Here is a 17,309-nt window from a genome sequence, read left to right on the forward strand (position 1 = left end):
AGGATACCGTTCCTTTTCAGTGTTGCCGACAATTTGAAAAATGTAAAATCCAACACTAGTATAATATCAGTACTATTTTAGTAAAATTCTTAAGTTGATTTGAAACCATATTGATATTTGAACATTGTAATTCATAAATCTAAATAATATCTATTTTACAATTTTAATTTAAGTTTTTAGCGCTAAATCACATTAATCATCATTCAAAAAGTGAATACAATCTAAAAACATTACAGTTCTTTCAAAACTGTATGGGATCCAAAAATGATTCATTGGAACATGGCGTTTACTCGTATTGTAAACAAACACAGCTGTTTTCATGTTGGCGCAAAATTCGTAAAATTGGTACTTTATAAAACGTTTGTTAAAGGTTATTACTGAAAACATGAGTGAGTTGGAAATGGAAGTAGATTTAGGAGAAAATGAAGAAAAACCGTAAGTAATCTTGATCTAAATCAAAACATTCGGGGTTTTGGGTACACATTTTAGTGATATAAAGTAATACCCAGATACAAATAATTGAGCGAAATGCATTAGCTATAGCTTTACAATATTTTAGATATGTGCGAACCTTGGAAGATGTCCAAAGTATCATTAAACATGCCAAATTGGATGCTAAAAATCTCACACAAGTTACCCAAGCACTTTACTACCCATCTTCTACAATGGACGACGATAATTTAAAACTGCTAGAGTTGGATACACATATGCATCAACAAATACGTCTTGGTCAGAAGCTCTACTTTAAAGGGGGTCATAATGAAAAAATTGTGCTATGTACTGAGGAGAAAACGTATGACGTGAAGGGCGCAGAGATCTCTAACAGTCTGTTGTTGGTGCCGGATTTAAAATTCGCCGCTGCTACTAGCACATCACCGTTGAAGAGTCCTCGCGCCGGGACTTCTTCACTTGAGACAAGTTTGAACGATGATGATGACGATATTTCGGTTGATCGAGCACTGGAGCAGCGTAAAGTGCTTAAAATATTTCACGAATACTTTGAATGTCGCGAAATAAGACCTCGTTACCGAAAGATATACGAACTGTTACAGTTAACACGTTATTCTGGACCGGAAAACGAGGAGTATATTGATCGCAAATTGCTATTCACATATGATCAACTGTTGGATACAGTACAATGTAGTCGTAAGCAATTCGATGAAGGCTTAATACAATTTCGTGCTATGGAATTCGAAGGACGCATGCGCGTACTCGAATGTGAATATGAAATGCGCATAGTGAATTTTATGTTGGGATTGTTGAGTGAAAATTCGTGGCCTTTAGATGAAGTGCAATATGAAGAGACTTTGTCGGCTTTGGAAGGAATCGCGCCAACTGAAATTGTAAAAGGACTTTTCCGCATTTACACAGCGCCGACTGAGGGCAAAGAAGGAAAATATACCTATAAAGAGAGCCTTGTTTCACGTATCATTGCACAGAATATATTGCAACCGGAGTTAAAGTTTCGTAAAGACGAATTTATGAGCACTTGGCAAGAAGCATTACCAGAGGGCATGCGTTGTGATGTAAGTAGAAAAAATAGTTGCATTTTCATATTTTAATTTTTTTTTTTTTTTTTATTTTGAATTTAGGAAAAATTTTTACGTGGCCTGGGCATTATTGATAGGGAGGGTGTTACTCCTTGTATTCGATCGCTCGTCGAAGAGCTGCTGCCAACAAATATTCACGAAAGAATGCGAATTTTGTTCAAAAACAAAGCGCGTTGGACGAAAGATGAAATGGAGCCTTATATTGAGTGAGTAAACATTACCGTTACAATTCAGTACACCAAACACCCATTATATAAATCTTATTCTTGTAGATGCTTTAGTACACCTACCCTCTCTGTGTCGACCTTATTGGCCAAACATGCACGCTCTCTTACGGAGAATGGTGTGCGCTATTTCGTATCAAAACACTGACTTATATTTAGTTTACATTATTTAATAATTATTTTTAAAACATCATTTATTCAATAATTGTGTATTTTTATGCTAGTTTTCGTTTTTTATTCCGATTTTTCTTTGCTTCCTTTAAGTCCTCTATTGCCGCCTTCATTACGTTTACAGCGCTCCCTTTATCAGTATCTGTAACGGTGTTGCCAATGGCCGGCATTTGCAATTGTCCGGTACTAGTTGGATATCTACGAATTTAAATAAGTTGATTAAATTAAGAAATATATTTAAAAAAGTAATAATAATAATTTACTTAAAACTGAACCCGCTTGGAAACATTGGTTTTGACAACAAAGACCTGAGCTGACCACGTATATTTTCCAAATGCATCCGATCGCGTCGTCGTTCGATCACGAAAGCGTCTTCGTCTTGGTCACTGCCACTAAAATGTAGAAAATTTAAATATCATACCATTAATTATTTGCACTATTTTTACTTACGACTCGTCATTAAATCCATCTATTATCATATCCATCTCCTCCGCATGCTTCTTCATCCAACCAATTTCACTTTGTGTGCGACGTTGCTTAAGTTCAAGCTTATCAACCTCCCTGGCCAAGTTCACACGCTCCTTTACCGCACGTAGATACTTCTCGGAAACGGGAAACAATGGTAAATCTTCCGCTGTTTGTATTGAATTTTAATATGCATATACATTCGAAAAAAAAGAAAAAATCGACTATGCACTCACATCTGTCCAGGGTTTTATAAAGCTTTACATAGTTCTTCACTTCGCCGGGCTCCATAAGCATTACGGTTATGCCATTTTTATTTGCTCGAGCAGTTCGCCCTGAACGGTGAACATAGTTTTCGCTGGTGCGTGGCACTTGGTAGTGTATCACATGTTCCACATTTGGTATGTCTAACCCGCGCGCCGCAACATCGGTGGCGATTAAGAATCCATTCGGATTGTCGCGGAATCGCTCCAGGTTCTTAAGACGTTGTTTTTGTACCATATTTGCGTGCAACGGCAAAGGTGCACATTCCAACAAACCAAAGAGTGTTGTCAAGCGTTTCACACAGTCAATTGAGTTACAGAACACAATAGTGCGACCTGGATGACGCTGTACGAAATAGTATAGATAATAGTCCTTTTGATCGATTGAACATATGAGACGACATTCGGTGAGGTTATGTGCCGTTTCTGCAATGAAATGGTTTAATAATTACATGGAAGCTGTTGTTGTTGTAGTGGTTATCTAGTCTCATTTGGGTGGTAAGTTGTTATAAGACTCAATATGTTGGTGGGTCTCATACATAGGTTTCAGTAGTGGGACCACTTTTCCAACTTTCCACATTGTTGGTGGTTTGCTTAAACTTACGTTGACTGCTGGTGATGTCCACAATTTTGGGCTGTGAAATTCCCAACTCTTCTATAAGACCTTGAATTTTCATGCCGGGTGTTTGTTTTATAAACTTGGGCCGTTTTCCCACATTTCGCCCTGCAAATTAAATATCATCAAAATATGTACATATGTTAAATAAATTTAGTCAAGCAATTTACGTTGCATATGGTCGGGCAAGTCATGCACCAGTGTTAAAGTAGCCGAAAATATGAAATTCTGCCTCGTTTGCTTCTTCTCTTCATTTGCGTTCAGCACTTTCAAAAGGCTCCGAAGTTCTTCGAAGTGGCCTTTTTCTACCATGCGATCAGTTTCGTCGATTACCAAGAAACTTATGTCTTCAATTTTGCTTAAATGTGGATTTTCTTGTTGATAGAGCTCCCATAAGCGTCCGGGAGTCGCAACAACAATTTCAGGGCAACGTTTCAGTAAACGTTCCTGTTTAGCGACAGCTAATCCACCAAAAATCGCCGCAACTTTTATACCTAAGGTTCAATGCGTTTATTACTATAAGTTAATCAATATAATTGAATTTTCTTGCCAGTGTACTTCGCGGCTGCTACTAAGTGATCTCGTACTTGTACTGCTAACTCACGAGTTGGTGTGAGCACCACCGCATACAGTGGTCCGTTGTGCTCCTGATCGTCCTCCGAATCACTTGCTTCGTCCTCTGTAGGTAAAGACGGATAAAAATCAAGTTCTTCTGGTGGTGGAGTTAGCTCCCTATCTTCTTCAATTGCTTTGGATTTCACATCCTGAGTTTGTCCCTTTATTTTAGGCGCTTTACGTATCCCACTACGTAGGTTTTTCGATTTCAGTTCCATGATACCGGCTAATAACGGTATACCGAATGCTAAAGTTTTACCACTGCCAGTTTCCGCCGCCCCAAGTATGTCTTTTTTGCCCAAAATGGCAGCAGGCAGTGTCATAGCCTGTATTTCCGTCGGCGATTTGAAGCCTTTTTCAGCAATAGCTTGAAGAATGACTTGTGGCACACCTAATCCATTCCAGCCCTGCATTTAAATTGAAATGCATGTTTGTATCATAAATAAGTTATTCTCAAAATAAGTTATTCTTACCTCAAGGTCATCAACGCTTATCGCTGACGCATTCAGCAACTGTGGAGCCTCAGTTTCAATCATCACTGGTTTCAATATTTACATCACTATCTTCAACTGGTGGTCTCAGCAAAGCAAAGCGATCTGGAGGATATTCCTCTTCATTACTTTGGTCGACCTGAACATCAGCGTCTTGTTTATTTTCATTCCTCTTCTGTTTACGTTTTTCACGTTTTGCTTTACGTTTTTCAATTGAGTTTAATTTCCGCTCTGCCAGACGTTCCTTTCTGTTTTTCGGCGTAGTCGATTCTGTATCATCATCATCTTCTGTATCAGTTTCCGAATTTGATTGCTTCTCCAACTTACGTTTTTTAGCTTCCAACTTGCTTTCCTTTCTCTTTTCTTTCCTTGAGCGTTTTCCCTTCAATATACATATAAGGTGATGATTGATGCACATAAATACATTCTCTATAATATTTTATTTACCTTAGCAGTTTCTACTAATTTAGGGTCATATTCTTCCAATACCTCTAGGCCAATGAGACCTTCAAAGCCGCCACCGTCATCAGAGATTATATTGCCTTTGATTTTCACTTTCTCCCAAGCTTTATTCTCCAGCGCATCTTCAATAGTTTTTATTTTATTAGATTTCGGATGGACTTTTATCTTTTTTGTTTTAACTGCAGGCATTTTCCTAGTGCGTGTTTTAATTGAAAACAAAATTTATTTTGACATTTATGCCTGGCACGTGCATTTGTTTATACTTGCATTAAATTTGGGAGCCAGTGTACTATCAGTTGTTTATGGCAGGGTAACCGTCACTTATTTAATTTGGCTTCAAAATCTGTGGACCAGCCTTGGTTTGATATCGCGTACCAGGCTTTCGAAACCTATGAGACGTTTTTCGAGCATTTCCTGAGCAGAAGCGATAGTCAAGCGCCACTTAAAGTGGTATTACCATATGAGATTACATCGCTTTTGGTGCTGGAATGTATAAAACAGCTCTACAGCCTATCAGTTCGCAACTGAATGCTCCTCATCTGGGTGCCAGATCACAAAGTGTAGTCGGGAATGAACTGAGTGGCGAGCTTGCCCGCTTTGCAGCAGCTTCCAGAATAAAAGGATCGGAGCATTGCGGTTGGTTTTCATACAAAAATGAAGCTGCTTCGCGAGGATGAGAGACTAGGTAGGGAAAAATGCTGGCAACAAGCACATGCGGCATACGGCAGGCAAAATTGATAATGGATAGTTACAACCTCACTAGGGTTAAAAGCATAATTAACTTCCCAAGGGGCAAATTTCGTTTACTTGTGAGCAGGAAACTCCTGAGCACCTCATTCTAGACTGCACACCAGCCTGTAGACCCAGTGTCTAGGCCCTGGGATCTATATATTTGAATAAGGATCATATCGCCTAAATGACAGCCATCAGGGTACTGGAATTTATCCGAGTACTGGACTATGTAAGTCTGTGTGATAGAGGAGAAGACCTTAGGTTGGGGTTTCTATCTATTTATCTAAGAGAAGGGAAGACTGTATTTTTACTACCGGCGATCATTACTAATTAAGGGCAGCAATGTCTTAATGTCTCACGAAATTAACCCTTCAATGTGTACTAACAAATAATTCATTGGTTAATTTAATTCTAATAAATTTTATTTCAGCATAATCTTTCGTTTCTTATGATATCGCGAATTCTATAATATGTTTGCCTTTTTATTGCATGGGTAAATTTACAGTTAACAATGCCGCTTGTCAATTATCACTAAATATTTAATTATTTCATACGCCACACTAAGCTACACCCAGTTTAGCCTTCAAGGACTCGGGCATTTCTGGTGGAGGTGGTCTGGGCATATGCAGGTACACCTTAACAGCATCATAGATGAACCATTGAGCGGCAGTTAGAGTACCAATCATCACAATCCTAGGCACAAGGCCGCCCCAAAGACCTATTAGGGGGGAAGAGAAAGTCATAAGAAATATGAAGCTTAATAAATATAAGAGAATGCTACAGAAAAGTATGTACGTACCAGCCCAACCCAGTTGCTTGGCCACATCGAAGGCTGAGGCGCCCTTGGCTTGGTTCAATTTGGATACAACTGTATCAGCTGGATGGGATACGATGGCACAGAAGACGCCCGCAATATAACCAGCGGCGAAAGTTACGACCAGTTGTTCACCCTTCGTACAGTCCTGACGGGGTTTGGGTACGACATATCTGTAACGGTACAATGCAATTTATCAGATATATAGGTATAAGAAACATATTTTAATTTTTGTTGAAAACACTTCACTTACTTATATAGAAGTTCCAGCGTTCTTTCGAAGCAGGCGAATTTCATCATTGTGTATGGAATTTGTCTCATCCACAATGGTACCAAACCCTTATAGAATGCGGCAATGCCTTCCTGTGCCGACATCTTGGGCAAAGCTTCACGCAAAGTGTTTGCAAACCCGGGGGTTGTTTGAATTTTCACTTTGGCCGCCTCCATAGGAGATAAAGCAATATCGGCAAAGAATTCAGCCGATGCGGAAGCTGCGAGGTACAACCAAGTACGATACAGGTAGGAGTTCTCCTCACCAATCGCATCAGAGTAGATCACTTTAAATACTTCATAGAGACCAAATTTACAGAGACCCTGCATAGAATAACCGAAGAAAGTTGGCGCCCATCCCTTAGAAAGACCTTTTACGCCATCTTCTTTAAGTGTAACGGCAAAGCCATTGAACACACTCTTATATTTAACGGGGTCGACTTGTAAGCGACATTTGACCAAATCCAATGGCACCACCATGGTGTGAGTTAGACCGCACGAGATGATACCACCCAGACCACAGAGTGCAAAGTAGGTGTTCGAACCGAACTCGCAGGAGTCTTAGTAAAACAAAAGAAATTTATATTTGTGGAAATTCCTTAACAAAATTGAAGTCGTTTTAACTTACCTCCCTCGGCGGCTGCGGCAGCCATTATCTGGTGGTTTGGCGTCAGTTTTGAGCCATCGCTGCGGCTGCTCGCCTGACAACTGGCTGCCGAAAAGGGAGTTTTAAAGGGAGAATTTTGGGCGGCTTCAAGTAGGGATGTGAAGAGCATTTCGTCAATGTTTACAGTTCAGGCTGCATGTTATGGAACCCACAAAAATAAAAGCAAAATTAGAGAAAATAAATGCAATAAATATAAAAACATAAATTTAAATAATTCAGTTATAAAATTAATTATTTAAAAATAAATATTTCAAATTAAATTTAAATTAATGTACGCTGTCAGTTATTGACTTTTAGGTTAGCACAGTCGTTTGCCAAAAATGATGTAATACGCTGATTACAGTTAGAGGCCAACTGTCTCTATTTTATCTACATATGCTTCAACAGAGAAGGTCATTAACACATTGAAGGTCTATGCATTTTTTGGTATAGAGAATTTCAGTCGAACTTCGAAGTTTGTAGTATAAGATTATTTTAATTTCAAAGCCCAGTTTAAGAAAATAGTTTAAAAATTAATTTTGTTTCGTACTGTAAACGGTTTTTTACGCTTTTAGCTCAGGTGTATATTATTAGTGAAAATCCTTTAGTATTGCTTACGTCTCCTTCTATATCAATATATTTAGGCATTTATTTTTTACTGTTTTTTTAGCATTTGTTGTTAAATTTTTACATAACGTTTTCATATTTAGCATCCACAATATGCAATTTGCTGATTATTGCGTAATAAAAATATTTTTCAAACACTTATAACCATATTTGTTAACCCCTGCACTGTCCACATGCACTTACAACTTTTTTTTAATATTTGTACTTGTATTTTTGAACTCACTTGGATTTGAAATAGCGAAAACTAAAATCCACAGCTGAGTGGAAAATTAATTAAATTCAAAAAGGAATATTACCACGGAGAAACGTTCGTTGCACGCCAAACCACTAACCGAAATGCAGTGTGTGGATTATTTATTTTGTCTTGCAGGCGAAATTATTTTCCAATACAAAGAACTCTTCGCATTTGCAATATATTTTTGCATTTTCTACACATGCTAAGTGCAACTGCGCCGAGAGCATAATTTCTAGGTGTATTGAATGAAAAGCAATTCGAGAAAATTGAAAACGTTTCGGGTTTTCAAATATTTGCTCGTGCGGCAATCCCTCGGAAATGCAGCGCACAAATACTCATTCGTTTGTATGTGTGGTAAAAATTGCTTGATTTGAACTTATGCGGTTTTCACGGGCAACAGCATGAACTGATTAGTGAGGATGGCGCTGACCTTGTGACACATTTTTTAAGAAACAAGAAAAACGTCAGCGCGTGTGCACAAAATGTTATAACCTCTAAAAAAGAGAAATTCGGGGAAAGCTTCGTTTAATTCAAATAAATTTTGTGCAGTTTTTGTGTGATATTTATAACAAAAGTTATATTTAATTTAAACAGCGCCAGTGAACTTCAATATTTTTAATATTTATTTTAATCGTACAAGTTGCTCAATTACTTGTTTCTAAGTATATGCCAAGATTCATATATGTTTGTATGTGCAATTCATAAAATACATAAAATTAACATTAATAATAATAATAAATATTATTCTTAAAAGACTCGCAGTTGCTTAGAAGTCCTGTACGCAATGTATCATGGTAAAAGAGAATTTCGAATATCTAATGCTTGCAATTTCTGTACAAAGCTTTATTGATCTTGGCTTAGTTATTGGCTGCTGCGACTGTTCATTATTGGTCTAGACGATTTGTAACATAGTTGACTTTTCACCGTCGGTCAATCTTCCATTTGTTCGTTCAATTGTGCTAATAATGCGGCGCGTTTTGACTCCAGTTCGGTTTCGCTTAGCGCTTGTTCCTCGGCATTACGCGAACTAGTACCTGAATTTTCAACATCGGACTGATTGCTACCATTTGCACTTATCGGTGTAATAGAGCGGTGATGTTTCTTTTCCTTCTTGCTCTTTTTGTCGCGTTTTTTCTTTCTGCTAACTGTAATATCATCCAATTGTGAAGTGGTTGGCGAAGCAATTGGCGAGGAGATGACGCGTTCAGATTCGCAGGAGGACTGTAAGGAAATATTAACATTATTCAAACATTTTTCATGGTATATTGTACACTACATACAGCTCGTGAGGTTTTTTTGCTCTTTCGCTTCTTCTTTTTCTTCGATATGCGTTCACTTTCCATGCTGAGGCTAGAACTAATCGAATGCTGCAAAAAAATAAATGTAAATTTAATGTAAAAAATCCTAGAATTTGGTTATGCATATTTACCGAACGCGAATGGGACTTTCGTTTTTTTGATTTTGCCGGCTCAAATTCATCTTGATCATTTTCAATGTCCTTTAATTAATATTTTTAAAATTTGTTATTGTTTTGAAACTTGTTGGTACACTTGTGTTGCTTACCGATTTAGAACTGGAGCGCACTCTCTTCTTGTGTTTTTTGTTCTTCTTCGACTTTCGCGAGCGGGAATGATGATGACTGCAGGCGTCCTCGCTTTCTTTAATATAGTCCTCCCAGATCTTTTTCACTCCGACTTCCTTTTCATAAACAGTGAATGCTTCTAAATGCTCCACCAACTTCTTTGCAGCTTCGTAAGGTTCCTGTACAGAAATATTTGCCTCCTGCCATTCCGCTTTGATTTCGTTTTCCAATTTTCGCAAACGGCGAGTTTCTTCTTTCAGACGCTCCTTTTCGACGGCTTCGGCCTATTTTTTTATTCAAGAATATAAAATGATTGCCTTTAGATAGGATTTTTTTTTTAATATGTCAAGTTTATTTACCTTTTCAAGCAGAGCATTATATGTCAATTTGACATTGCCCGCGTCTAAATTTGCAGAGCGTTTGTCTTCACATACAACAGTAGCAAATTCCTCGAAGGAAGTGTTTGCTTGTACCACGTACTGCTTTTCTTTGAGTATCTCGCGTATGATTTTCTTTTCATCGTGGTAGCGCGCCTTTAGGTCTTCCACATAGAATTTGAATAAATCCAAGGGCGTAGAACCCGGCTGGCCGAGCATTGCTGAAAAACGCAAATCTGCCGATATTATTGGATACAGCTCTACCCAAAGCGACATTGATGTAAGTTTTCCAGCTTCATGTTGTGCATCTAATAAGGATAAAAATGAATCGCGGTTTTTGCGCTGTTGACGTTTGAGACGCTTCTTCTCGCGTTCACGTTCCTCCTCTTCTTCCTTTTCTAATGATCGAATATGATCCTCGAAAACTATAAGCGCATCCTCTTTGTCCATCCCAAGTAGATTAACGTCATTCTTAAAGGCAGCATTTTGAAGCAGCATTAGTTGCGCCTGCGCCCATGTAGTTTCGTAAGTGATTGTGGTCATCGACTCGAGCAACTCGCCCAATACTTTCATATTTCGTTTTTTTAGTAAACGCGTTTCCTCCCTTTCCCTCTTAGCCAAGTTGAAAATACAGTCATCATAAATATCACGACGATCCTGTTCCGGCACACTGGTCCATATTTTATTGGACGCAAATAACTCTTCGCATTTATAATATTTCATTTGCGAGTTCATTTTATCAGTTGACATTAGGAAACGTTCAAGGTCCTCCTTGGCTTTTTTAGCGCGTAAACGCGATTCTTCTCGTTCATCTTTCAGTTTTTGTGTTTTATATGCGTTAAATGTTTGTTTCTTTTCGTTCAAATTTTTAAAGGAACTATAACGCGGATCTTTGGAAATTATTTTGACGCACTGGTCCCAGTTAGCATTTGATGGTACATTTTTCTCCCGCAGTAAATCTTTGAAAGCTTCAATTGCTTCTTTTTTATCTTTAAATACTATTTTGGGTTCTTCCGTAGGTGATTCTTTTTTATCTGTAAAAATCATTCAATAATTATTATCGTAAACAAATTTGAATGTTATTATTCGATTACTGTTTTCCTTCTCTTCTTTCCCTGTTTGTGGCATTTCAATTGAAGCTAATGTAGCAGCCATGGCTTGATCAAGGGCGGATGAAGAATTTTCATTACTGCCTGGGGTCATAGGTGAACGAATATCAGGTGTAGCTATATTTACCACGGTGGGTAGAGTTGCCGGAAGTATACTGGCTAGCGCAGCCGGTGGCACCATTCCCGCCAAACTGGAAGATGTCATCGCAGCAACGGCTTTGGCAGCAGCAGCAGCTCTAAAACAATATACAATTGTGCACTTAGTTTTTTGTCGCAAAAGTTAGAAAATAAAAAAAATCTTACTCTTCTGCTTTGACTTTAGCTTGCATTTCTACGAATTCTGGTGGAGGCTCCCAACGTGACTCTTTTGTGTTGACATTGTGATAATACACTTTACCAGCATCAGAACGATACTCCTTCCAAGGGCATTGGTGAGTCAACCGTTCGGCTGGTGTCATCAGTGCTTCGGGCTTCTCCCATGAGCTTTGTTTAGTGTTGTTATTGTAGTAATATGGTCGTCCATCGGGAGCCTTGTGTTCTGTCCATTCAGTGTTAGGCGGTATACCACCAAATGCTGCCGCCAGTTCTGGTGGAGGTGGCCCTCCAAAACCTGGTGGCGGTATGTTAAACATTGGCGGCATGCCCATTGGTGGCGGTACTGCACCACCCGCCGCTCCCGGAGGTACATTCATATCTCTGCTTTGTGCAAGACAAAATTTTTAAATACGCTTTACAGGTAAAATGACAAATTTCCGGTCGCAAACTTGTCAACGTATGCCAAACAAAAAACTGCTCTCAACACCAAAACTGTTCTAACCTCAAACAGCGCCGTTGTACTGAATCCAGTCTGACTGATAGAATTATAATAATATGCTATTTTAACACACAAATTATATAGTCACTTAATATTGTTCAACTTGCAAGTACTTGCTTTTAATTTCGTAAATGTTTACATTATCTAAATTATCATGCAAAACTTGCTTAATATTACAATCCCCGGCTCGAGAAAATGCTCAATTGACATTTGAAAGCGTCGAGCAGAGTTGCACTTTACGCAGTTAATTGCACAGTGATTTGAGCAAGGGCAGGCATGTTATCACTGCATAAAATTGGTCGTTCTTACAAATAAAATTGTTATACGATTTTATATGCAAGATTAATTATTTCGAAATTATGTGAAATAAATTAGGGGTTTTCCTTGGACAGTCTGTTTTGGATTTTGTTAACTAGATGTACATACATCAAATGTTATTAATTTTCGTTCTCTCATTGAATTCGCTAAAATAATACTTTTATTAAAAAGTTTGTTTACTTATTCCAGACAACATTTCAAATGATAATAAAAAAATACATATGTAATGCTTATAGTGCCTTTCAAGTATAAAAAACTGACACCCTGGTAATTTCAAGGTTGTCAAAAGTACAATAAAATAAATATTACAGCGATAAGAAAACTTGTATATTTTTGCTAAGTGATTGTGTTCAAACTAGTGTAAAGCCGTGGTATTATCCTTATTAAACGAAGATGTGGACTTCCTGAAACAGCCTGATTCTTTATTCGGTTTGGGGGAAGTTGAGCAATTACATATCGCTTAAATAAAATATGACATAGGAATTTCACATTCTCTATTATCTTTGAATCTCACAACTTAAATGTATTTCTGAAGTAAAAAAAATGAAACAAATTATAGCCAAACCCAGATTGAAATGGATACTCCTCTTCCTGCTATCGCTATTTGTAATAAGCTGGTGTCTACTTTATGGTTCAGACATAAATCAAACAGACATACGCTACTGTTTCATGAATAGCTTCAGTGCATCTCCAACAGTTTCATATGCACAACAAAAATATGCACAAAATAAGTTTGGTGCTGGTCCGCATCTCCTGGACGATATAATGCTTACGGAACCGAAACCAAATGCGAGCGGGCGTAGCATTATCTTTCACGAAACCAGTTGTCCAAATGAAAAACTACGTAGTAGGATGCAATACTTGGGCAGCGCACCAATTAATATGATGGATCTTACCGCACGGGAAGCATGTGCCATTGAATCGGCTGCATTACACAATCCTGGTTTTAGTGTTTTTGTACTTTTTGCCAGTCCCGCTTACCGTGATTACAATAATACTCCCCCAGTGATAGAAGCGATACTCAGCTACCCAAATGTACATTTACGGAACCTAAATATATGGACTTATGCAGCTGGAACACCTATGTACCAGTGGTTAAAAGATGGGAAACTTTTTCGATCCAGGTAACAACAAAACAATAGTAATTAAATGATATCTAGCGGATCTAATATGTAAAAATTTCAGTTATGTGCTATCACACCTTTCCGACTTTTTACGCTATTTAACACTATGGCGTTGGGGTGGCACTTATCTCGATATGGATGTCGTAGTGTTGCGTAGTTTAGAAAAATTGCCACCAAATTATACAGGAGCGGAATCAACAACATACCTCGCAGCAGGGGTAATGAACTTCGCTCCCGATGGATTTGGTCATGAAATTGCTGAAAAATGTTTACGAGATTTCCTATTAAATTTCGACGGCAGTGATTGGGGTAACAACGGGCCAGGTGTCATAACGCGTGTCATGAATGATGTCTGCAAGACAGCCAACATTGAGTTAATGATGAATGCTAAACGGTGTATGGGATTTCACATAATGCCAAGAGAAGCATTTTATGCGGTACCCTGGAAAAAGTGGGAATATTTCTTTGAAGCACAGTACCTGACTGAAACCCTGAATTTGTTGCGTGATTCGTACATAGCGCATGTATGGAACAAACACTCCAAGCAAAGGCATGTGAAAGTGGGTGCAAACGTAGCTTATGGTATTCTCGCCGAAAAACATTGCCCGAAAGTGTATGCAGCAGCAGGCGAGTATTTTTAAAACACAAACAACAAACAAGAACATTTAATGTTAAAAAAGGTTAAGGTAAAAAGAAAAAGTATTTTTAGCATTTCGTTTAAACGAAAGTAAGTAATAGTTTTTAGTTTCTGTGTATGTATGCATCTGTGAAAGTTTAATTCGGAGGCAGACCTTAAACTTTAGTTGGATACCAATGGCATATCGTATTTACTTTATTCGAACCGAAATTTATAATTGTGCCCGAAAATTGTTTTGTTAATTATTTTATATTGTTTTATGTTATATTGTATGCATATGTATGTCCGACTAAGGCAAAGCATTTGTAGAATCTCTTGTATATGTTTTTTATTAGATTTCTAGCACTAACGATTAATATTTTTTTATAAATCTTACTCAAATAACACACTTTTTCTCCTTAAATAAACGTGTGAGTCATCCCTACTAATTGCATGCATGCAATTTAGTTGAATAATAACCCTTTTCTGTATGTATGTATATTCTCATTAGCTTAAATATATTCCACACACCAAGCACATTCACATTTTGTAAATAGATATACATGATATGTATTATTTAACGAATCTCAACAAAAAAAAGAATACTGTCCCTAAATAGCAAGTAGTAGAAACCAAAGTTTGTACATAAATATTAAAGTTCAAATATGGATCAATTTGTAGTAGAAATCTTGTATGTATGTATTTTAGAGCATTGTAGATGATATTATTGAATTCGAAATGATCATTGAATTCTTATACGCACAATTAGTTTTTTTCTTAACAATATTACACGTTTTTTTTATATTTTTTTAGCAAAAAGCTTAATATAAGCTAACCTCGAACACAGTAAAGTAATGCTCATACTTGTATGGTGAATATAGATAAATAATATCCTACCTATTCCTGCCACGAGAAAAAATTCTACATTATTTTTATACATACGTTGTTTTCAAAAGCGATTGAAACATCGTAGCAGAAATCCGATTTGCAATAGTTGATAATAAGACAAATATAATATTGGCATACACGTTGAAATAGCTTATGTATACATCTATTTAGCGTGCACTACATTGTGCACTTACGACATCACATCGATTACACACATATGTGTGTCAATTGGCGTGGAGACTCCTAATCAAAGTTATACAATGAAATCAAATGTGTATTATATAGAATTGTTATGTATAAGATATTAAGTGTTATATGAGAAATACATGCACCCGTACACAAATGAATCAACTTGTTTTAATCAAATACAAAATATACTACTGTACATAAAATACAATTACTTTATTGTTTACAAATGCTATATACATGAACTCGTTCCCGCAATTTCAACATACAATTAACGTGTTCACTCTCACGCATAAATCAATGGTCTTCTTTGTTGATTAACGAATTCGCGCTCGACCTGAGAATTCTTTGGTACAACATAAAACAGCAGCGAGCCGCCAGTAACAAAGAAGCTGCATTTCAAAAATTTTATAATATTCGTATCATGAATCGCATAGTACAATAGACCAACATACCCCTTTTCGTTTAGAATCTCCTTTATAGTTTTATTTAAATCCACTTTATGCACGCATCCCACTTTACGGTTCTCGTAGTAAATGTTTAAATTGCCAGGTCGATAGCTATTCGTTTTGTCACATGGCAGTGGCTCTTTAAACATGTCGTTGATACAATCTTCCATACTGCAAAAAGGAAAAAAATTCAAAATAATTTATAACTAAAGAACAGTTGCTGTACAATTAAAAAAAAATGCATGTGCTTACACCACATGCTCCGACAGCTGTTGCTGAAAATCGCTAAATAAAAATTCTGGATATGAAAAGGCTGTTGGCCACACAAGCGTCTCATTGTCACTATCCAAATGAACTGGATGATCTTCTAATGGCAGAAATTTTGGCCGCAACAATTCCTCCGTTATGGGTTTATTATTTTTTACATCATCGAATTTAATGTCGCGTGCCTTTAGTGCTTCAGTTAGCCGTTGAAAGCTCACAATGCGTTTCTTTGCCTCTGCAGCTTCTTTGCGTTGATCTCGTTCAATTTCCAGCTGTAAATGTAGGTAAAACCAAGTTGAATATTTCAGTTGAGCATTTTTTGTGTTCACAAAACCTTTTTCGTTTTATTCCTTTTTAACAAGTCGCGTGCTTCGTTATTATTTGCATCTTGTTTCAGTAGCTCTTCACATAATTGGGCACATAGTTCGAACTTGTCCAAATAAAAGGCACACTGTGCCGCGCGCCAACGCGATTTGGCATATTCTGCGTTATATTCCAATGCCTTTTGCGCGTCCATGAGTGCCGAACTATAAGCACAAGAAGTTGTAGTCTGAAGATAGAATATGTTGAAGCGCGTCTTACCGGTAATTTTTTAGAAAGAAATGTGCAGCAGAACGATTGTTGTATAGCACAGATTTAACTTCCGGTTTATCACATTTGGCTTTCAAGCCCTCCGAGAAACTATAAATTGCAGTACGAAATTTTTTATGCTTCATATAAAAATTGCCGTCCTCCTTATAATTAAGTGCCAGTTCCTCCGCTGTGTTTTCCTCTGGATCGTACTTCAGCTTTTGCAGACCCTCGAACATGGGATGCACATCGTCGCCAGGTTGCGGTGCTTTTTTCATAAAGAACGGATGCTTGTCCATTTCCTTTGCACAAAACATATTATATTTATTTACTTTTCTGTATAGCAATACCTTTCATAACATAAGTTTACATACTTCTTGCCAACGATCCTCTGGCCAACCTTCCTCATAGCGTTTCTTCTCCAAACCATCAATGAACGCATCTAATTCCTCATCCAATTTTGCGGCCAAAGCTAAACGCTCCTCATCTGTCCACGTTTTCTGCAAATCCAATTTCTCATCAGCCATATTTATGTACTTTTAAAGGGAAAACACTTGCTCGACCAAAAATATTTTATAAACAAAACTCTATATAACACACATGTTTATTTCCAGCTGTGTTTAATAAGCACAGCTGTAACGCAGGGTTGCAATTGTTAATATGAGCAGTCTGTGCTTGCGCTAAAATTTTAACGGACTTTTTTTGTATTTGTTTTTTAAATATTTTATGCTATACGTTATGTGCGTATATATGTACATATGCGCTTGTTTTAAATAAAAGTGAAAGATTTAAATGTGTAAAAAGACATTGTTGTTGTATTATTTCAACTGA

General features: G+C 37.4%; 6 protein-coding genes across 8 annotated transcripts; 2 read left to right on the forward strand and 4 right to left on the reverse strand.

Annotated features, from left to right (window-relative positions):
- Positions 1 to 332: 332 nt before the first annotated feature.
- LOC126756642 (sister chromatid cohesion protein DCC1) lies at positions 333 to 1,979 on the forward strand. Its single transcript, XM_050469856.1, has 4 exons — positions 333 to 435; positions 560 to 1,526; positions 1,593 to 1,756; positions 1,823 to 1,979. The coding sequence occupies exons 1-4, from the start codon at positions 386 to 388 to the stop codon at positions 1,920 to 1,922; spliced, it is 1,281 nt and encodes a 426-aa protein (XP_050325813.1). The 5' UTR covers positions 333 to 385; the 3' UTR covers positions 1,923 to 1,979.
- Positions 1,924 to 5,090, reverse strand: LOC126756640 (ATP-dependent RNA helicase DDX24). Its single transcript, XM_050469852.1, is given in 10 exon segments — positions 1,924 to 2,143; positions 2,209 to 2,337; positions 2,396 to 2,579; positions 2,647 to 3,099; positions 3,278 to 3,397; positions 3,460 to 3,783; positions 3,840 to 4,311; positions 4,378 to 4,434; positions 4,436 to 4,777; positions 4,843 to 5,090. Coding segments are annotated over 10 exon segments (2,439 nt in total). The 5' UTR covers positions 5,047 to 5,090; the 3' UTR covers positions 1,924 to 1,989.
- An 899-nt stretch (positions 5,091 to 5,989) lies between these two features.
- LOC126756645 (phosphate carrier protein, mitochondrial) lies at positions 5,990 to 8,335 on the reverse strand. Of its 2 annotated transcripts, none has more exons than XM_050469861.1 (5): positions 8,243 to 8,335; positions 7,302 to 7,472; positions 6,657 to 7,233; positions 6,389 to 6,576; positions 5,990 to 6,307 (listed from the first exon to the last, which is right to left on the reverse strand). In XM_050469861.1, exons 2-5 carry the CDS (start codon positions 7,447 to 7,449, stop codon positions 6,150 to 6,152), a joined length of 1,071 nt encoding a protein of 356 aa, XP_050325818.1. In that variant the 5' UTR covers positions 7,450 to 7,472; positions 8,243 to 8,335; the 3' UTR covers positions 5,990 to 6,149. The 2 variants fall into 2 exon arrangements, with proteins under 2 accessions (XP_050325818.1, XP_050325817.1); XM_050469860.1 differs by having other exon boundaries at positions 8,170 to 8,301.
- Positions 8,336 to 8,781: 446 nt separating this feature from the next.
- Positions 8,782 to 12,279, reverse strand: LOC126756639 (pre-mRNA-processing factor 40 homolog A). Its single transcript, XM_050469851.1, has 7 exons — positions 11,553 to 12,279; positions 11,235 to 11,485; positions 10,123 to 11,174; positions 9,745 to 10,047; positions 9,611 to 9,679; positions 9,462 to 9,548; positions 8,782 to 9,402 (listed from the first exon to the last, which is right to left on the reverse strand). The coding sequence occupies exons 1-7, from the start codon at positions 11,939 to 11,941 to the stop codon at positions 9,112 to 9,114; spliced, it is 2,442 nt and encodes an 813-aa protein (XP_050325808.1). The 5' UTR covers positions 11,942 to 12,279; the 3' UTR covers positions 8,782 to 9,111.
- Positions 12,280 to 12,643: 364 nt separating this feature from the next.
- Positions 12,644 to 15,356, forward strand: LOC126756644 (lactosylceramide 4-alpha-galactosyltransferase). Of its 2 annotated transcripts, XM_050469858.1 has the most exons (3): positions 12,644 to 13,505; positions 13,567 to 14,132; positions 14,935 to 15,356. In XM_050469858.1, exons 1-3 carry the CDS (start codon positions 12,925 to 12,927, stop codon positions 14,949 to 14,951), a joined length of 1,164 nt encoding a protein of 387 aa, XP_050325815.1. In that variant the 5' UTR covers positions 12,644 to 12,924; the 3' UTR covers positions 14,952 to 15,356. The 2 variants fall into 2 exon arrangements, with proteins under 2 accessions (XP_050325815.1, XP_050325816.1); XM_050469859.1 differs by having other exon boundaries at positions 13,567 to 15,356.
- Positions 15,357 to 15,384: 28 nt separating this feature from the next.
- LOC126756643 (DNA polymerase interacting tetratricopeptide repeat-containing, protein of 47 kDa) lies at positions 15,385 to 17,114 on the reverse strand. The gene is made up of 6 exons (XM_050469857.1): positions 16,853 to 17,114; positions 16,491 to 16,780; positions 16,243 to 16,435; positions 15,897 to 16,180; positions 15,651 to 15,815; positions 15,385 to 15,587 (listed from the first exon to the last, which is right to left on the reverse strand). Exons 1-6 carry the CDS (start codon positions 17,003 to 17,005, stop codon positions 15,482 to 15,484), a joined length of 1,191 nt encoding a protein of 396 aa, XP_050325814.1. The 5' UTR covers positions 17,006 to 17,114; the 3' UTR covers positions 15,385 to 15,481.
- Between the last annotated feature and the right edge of the window lie 195 nt (positions 17,115 to 17,309).

This window comes from Bactrocera neohumeralis, chromosome 4 (assembly GCF_024586455.1).
Source record: "Bactrocera neohumeralis isolate Rockhampton chromosome 4, APGP_CSIRO_Bneo_wtdbg2-racon-allhic-juicebox.fasta_v2, whole genome shotgun sequence".
Taxonomy (NCBI): domain Eukaryota; kingdom Metazoa; phylum Arthropoda; class Insecta; order Diptera; family Tephritidae; genus Bactrocera; species Bactrocera neohumeralis.